General features: G+C 39.9%; 1 protein-coding gene across 1 annotated transcript in view; it reads right to left on the bottom strand.

Annotated features, from left to right (window-relative positions):
* cmpy (crimpy) overlaps positions 1-5,039 on the bottom strand; it is a 279,719-nt gene extending 274,680 nt beyond the window's left edge. The window contains exons 1-2 of the mRNA XM_018521685.1: positions 4,610-5,039; positions 2,735-3,228 (exon numbers count right to left, since the gene is read on the bottom strand). Coding sequence (XP_018377187.1) covers positions 2,735-2,880 — 146 coding nt within the window. The 5' untranslated portion in view covers positions 2,881-3,228; positions 4,610-5,039. The remainder of the gene's footprint in view (positions 1-2,734; positions 3,229-4,609) is intronic.
* Between the last annotated feature and the right edge of the window lie 961 nt (positions 5,040-6,000).

Consider the following 6,000-nt stretch of genomic DNA (forward strand, 5'->3'; position numbering starts at 1 on the left):
TTGGTGGCTAAACTGAATTGAATTGCGTAAAGAAGATTTACGTAGATCTTGTATGAATTTCGTAAAGAATCCACTTTTGCAATCCGAGTATCGTAAAGTATCGCAAAATACGACGAGTAAAACGTCGTAAAGATCATAAGGATTTATCAATTATATGAATATCCACCTATACTCTTCTCAACGAAATTCACATTCGCATCTCTTATTCGAAGATTTAATCTAACGCATAAATCACAGCTCGATCTCAATCCACAGTTCTCGATTCGGCGCGATTCTTATTCGATTCTCGCGCAAGCATCAATCTTTGTCTCGCACTTGAAAAGCAATTACGCTGAAATTGTTCATCTTGCGAGTAACTTTCTCGATCGTAAAAGAAGAAAAAAGGAAGAGGGAGAAATCTCAATCTCAACCGCACATTTCTAACGCTTCGAGTAGCTGTGAGGAAAGCCGCGGTTTGAAGAGCCGTCTTATCCGCCCTCTACTCGTGAATATAGAAGAGATGAAAGGCTTTCTAATTGCGTATTGTGTAATGTACCTAGCCAAAGTGCCTGAAATGGCTCTGAATCGTCCAAGTTACCTTGCAAGCGCATATCTAATAGAGATATTTAGTCAAGATTGACTTACATGGATATCTTTGTATAGAGATATTATCGCTTTTACGAATCCTTTACAATGTTAAAGCTTCGGTGTACACGTAAGTTAAACGTTCAAAAGAATTTAATCTCGCCGAGTGTGTATATATAGCGCGCATGTACGATATCCATTCTTCTATATTTATTACGAGAAGAAAAATCTAGTTCATACATACGCTGCTCTTACATAACATTCTAATATTATTTTGCACAGCGAAGGAGTTAATCTTGCGAACTATCGCGTTAATCGCAGAAACAATGCTACTTTTTTTTTTCCTTTTGTCTTATATGCACAAATATTTGTTAGCCACTCACGTATTGACACGCGTAATTAATCTGATTTTGCAACGCGTCGTTATCGCACTTACATGAAGCTCTGCCATCGATCGTGCTTCATACGCGCTCGCGAAATAGAATTTATCTTGGTACTTTCCTCGCAAATATTTGTTAAAGGGGATGTAACCTATACATTCGCTCTTACACTAAAAAGGCGGTAATATTCACGAGATTGTGGTTTACAACATGCTTTATCACGCGATATGATTGCATATTGCGATATGTTGCATTTTATCTACATTAAATAATGCAGCTTTTATTTTACTAATAATTAATGATAGCATTATTTCGTCGCGAATATGAACATAATTCATGGGATAAATGTGAATTATGGTAAAGTAAAGCTTTAGCGTGTAATGATAATTATATAATAGTATAATGTTATTTCTTCAAATTATAAAATTTTTCAAATCTCTCTCTCTCTCTCTCTCTCTCTCTCTCTTTCGTAGTAGGTATACTTATTAACTTTATTATATATTATTCGTAATGCTCTCCATTTACTAGCGCGAACCTGTTCTGCATCAGGTTGTTTGTACGGGCCATAAAACACAAGTGCATACCTAAACTTAGGTGCATACCCCACCTTCATTGGACTATACAAGGTGTCTAATAAATATTGACACAACGTTCGTGTGAATAGAGCGGATTAAACTGAGTCGAAAATCTTATAATATTTTGCAATTTTCATTTGCAATTGGCGAATACGTGCTTATTCAACGATTTTTAACGTAATTAATATCTTGTCATATCATTGCGAAAATTGCAGAATGGTACAGGATTTCTCGACTCAGGTTAGTCCGCTCTACCTACCCACAAGCGTTGTGTCAATAATTATCAGACACTCTGTATACGATGTATAATATATAGAGTGAATATGTATAATGGCGTAATAATGCCCGCACGTTTGTGTGCGTGGGTGGGTGAAAATAGACCCAAGGGCATGGTTCTCGCGTGTCGGTCGCATGGATATCGAACACATCGATGATAAACGCTATCGTATAACATTTCGAGGCTTCGCCATCCTTAGTGCATGCATGCCTTCTCAACGTGCGCGCGATTTATCTTTATATAGGTAACACTACCCTCGCTGTTCTCCACAAATGAGTCGCTAACGCGAAAATGCAATTCGCGCACGAGGGGAGATAAAGGTGGATAAACAACAAAGAACGGCATTTTCTCGTTGCCTGGAGAAAAAAAAACGCAGGTAGCGGGGCCTTATTGTAGCACGCGTTTTAATTGCTCGCTGTACTCGGAACTAATTACAACGCGTAGTAGAACACAATTGTTACAACGGAACACAAAGAGTTCCGACTGTATAGAGTTTCAAATTGAAAATTATATTTTTGCGCAGTATGGCATCTTTGCAGTAGAGAAGACGTAATGGCAATTAGTATGTGAATATCGTCCATGATGTGCCAAAAGTACGATGCACTTATACAACAAAATTCGACATATTTTCCTTCTCCTTTTCGATTATCGAAGTTTATTAAAATACCTTTTATATGGTATGACACAAATTTACACTTATCGCTTTGTCTCATATCGCGAATAATTGAACTGTTCCAGTGTTCTATATAATACGATCGAGATAGAAAAAAATCGATTAAAAATAATAAACCCGCTGACATCCTGGGAGAAAAGTCTTCCTAACTAAGAGGATAGAAAGCGCGCAAGTCACATTCCAAAGGAACTCGTTGGTATTTCAGTATCGAGCCGGAGCTTCTCTTTGGAGATCTCTCCAGGCGGTGAGGGTAAACGTCGCCTACCTGCAGGGGTCCCAGGTGAGGCCTCCGGGACAGTCCTCGTCGGTGAGAACGTCGCACTCCAGCGGTGAGCACACACACGAAAGAGCTCTCGCCACCGCGAGCGACAATACAACAATGCCGCCTAAGAGGAGCAACGGGGCCCTCATTTTGCTCTCGTCCCTCTCGACGGCCTCCCCGTCGACGATTATCCTGGTGTCCTCTCTATTCTCCTATCTTGTATCTCTTCGACACCAATTACGAAACGAACACGAGAATGTCCATTGTGCTCAGTTCATCTCGAAACGTTTCACGCCACGACCCGTTCGATCTTCGATTTGTCACACACGCACGATAACGAGCTTTCTTTCTTTTTATTTCTCTCTCGATATATATATGATGAAATTGTTCATTAAGAGAGAAGGGTAGTCACAAGAGATGTTAATGCCTGTGTTACTGAATAATGTCCGGAGAACGTAAAGAAAAATGTGCCTCTACATTTTACTGCTCACAATTTGCTGAAATATCGTGTTCACTAATTTTATCGAACAAAATGACGTCCACACAGATAAAGGGTAACATGATATTGCGATAATATCGAAAATATATATTTCGCCAAAAATCTCCGTTAATGATAAGGATTCAGGATTCTAGGAAGATTAATTATAAACGAGAGAGAAATAATAAAACAAAAAATAATAAAACAAGAAAAACGCACGGGAATTTTGTAATAAATTGCTTAATAATGTCATTAGACGAAGAAAATTTATTTGGAATTACATATTATCTGTCGAAAGTAAGCATATATTGTGTAATACGTTATTTGAAAATCGATTCGGAGGGAAAATGAAATATTCGAACGCACACACACGCACACGTTCTGATAAAATGACTGAAGCCATAGATTATTAAAACCTGGATAAAATTTCTAAATGCTAAAATCGGATATTTTTCCCAGAGATCTTTTTTCTTCTTACAGTTTACAAGAACTTTGCCAAATCTTATAATGAATATGCAATTTGTTATGGAAACAAATGCATATATATTAATAAAGAATCATTTTCAATTAGAATAGCATTTAATATTTAATAGAAAATACATTCGGGCAAATTTTCGGGCATATATTTTTCACTACGCAACTTTAATACAAGCGATAAGATTACTCTTATTACTTCAGAAGAAACAACTGCACTAGATTACTTTTGACGATGAAAATCGCGGTAACTACTCGATCTATACCAATTGCTGAACAGAGAATAGTTCGCTCAAGGACTGCATACTGTAGTAGTAAACTGTGTGTACCAATCCTGAACAGAGAATAGTTTATCCGGATTGCACACCGTGGAAGCGCACTATGAAGCGAGACCCATCAAAAGGTTGTCGAGCACCGACAACCAAACTTGCGGCGTACCAAATTACACGGGCACATGCATCCTAGCTCGGAGGTGCACCGGACATCCGCATTGCCATATACAACCGCAATGTGGACATCGCCATGACAAAAGCGTGAAAATATTGACACACTTGGCCTAAAATGCGGAAAGGAAACGTAAGCCTCTCGCTTACGTCGAGACGTAAAATTAAGTCCCAATACGATTAAAATTCAGAATTATTTGCCGAATGAATGTAACGTGTCACGCAAAGACACTAGAAAATTTTTCAATTAATGATTCGAGAAAGTGGATTAGCAACAAGTGTACGAGGAATACAATGGAGAATTCACAATGCTACGTCCAAAGAAATTTGTCGTCCCATTAGACATTTCTTCGAACACTTTCGAAAACCGAATCGTGAGAGTGATATCCTTTCATTCGTCACGAATGAAGCAAGCTCGTTCGCTGACACGATAAACACGAGCTGCGAACAAGTTACTGCACTTATAAAGAAACAGTGTATCACCTGTTACAGAACTGCGCTACAGATCGAACGCTTGTATAATCAGCATACTGTCGTTCGCCTGACGAATCGTTCGTTGGAGCGAATTTGCGTTCAATAAGACGGGCGCTAAACGTTATTAAAGATAGCACACGATCGGGACAATCGGGGCGCGTCGACGTGAAATTTACATGAGCGATGTCAAGGGAAGGGAAAAAGGATAAAAATTATCGCCGGCATCGGGGAGCAAAAGGGCCGTTCGATCGATCTGCGAAAACTTTTGCTTCGACGGCTCGCATAATAATAATAATCGCGACGCGGTCTTCTTCTGCCTCGCTTCTCCCCTCGTCACGCACGTCGTGTCGACATCGTGCACGCACGGTGTGTCGCCCGATAAAAGAGAAGAAGAGAGCTTTCACTCGGCAAGGAAAGCTGCGAATGGGAATACGAAGCGCTCCGCATTCAAGACGAACGTGCACTGGTCGCAGCGACGAACAGCGTCTCCAAAGTGGCGCCCGGCGCCGCGACGCACGATCCGCGTCGGCGCCCTGACACGCGACCACTGCCGCCTCTTACCCGCAGGTGAACTCTCCCCGTTCGCCAATTCGCGTGTATCCAGTTTATGATTTTTAATTGGCGGCGTTGTAAAGAGTTAATTAACGCAACGCTGCGCGGGGATTTATCCACCGTTACGCTACACCATCCCCGTACCGATATCGTCTCTGTATTAACTCGTAACAGTGCAACAATAGCGTCATAACTAATAACAATCGCGAAATCAACACAACTGTTTTATGTAAATATTAATCTTTTTTTTTTTTAACGCTGCGTGTAGTTTGTACTACCATTGTCAAGAATCACATATGCGATAACAATTCAAATAATACAGCATCAAAGTTAACTGTAACTGCAAATTGTTACTGTTTTTTTATATTCCAATCCGTTATAATAATTTGCTCAACATGCACGGATTACAAATTGGGATCTGTATGTACGATATCAAACATAAAACTGAAAATAAAAATATTTATATTTGAACATATATTTATATTATTACAGCGAAGTCGAGAACAAAACGTAAATAATGATAATAAGAATAATATGTAACAATAAAAGTGATATCATATATTGTTAGCAGCTATTACGTGAGCATTATAAATCAGCGATTGTTGCTAGGAAGAAGCAAAATATGACGTTCATTCTCGCTTGCAGCGTTTTCGCGGCTTACGTGCCGTCTAGTATATATCCCGCGACATTTCGCGGACGAGACCGGCCGTCAACGTTCTTCTAACCGAGTCACGGGTCCTAAGTGTGATAAATGTCGACGACCGAGCTCGGTGGCAGTAACGTTCGCCCTCTTCACCTGGCGTTCTCGCGAGCGATTTTTCTTTGGCATGTGTTATGCACCGTAACTC

This window comes from Trachymyrmex cornetzi, unplaced genomic scaffold, assembly GCF_001594075.2.
Source record: "Trachymyrmex cornetzi isolate Tcor2-1 unplaced genomic scaffold, Tcor1.1 scaffold99, whole genome shotgun sequence".
Classification (NCBI taxonomy): Eukaryota; Metazoa; Arthropoda; class Insecta; order Hymenoptera; family Formicidae; genus Trachymyrmex; species Trachymyrmex cornetzi.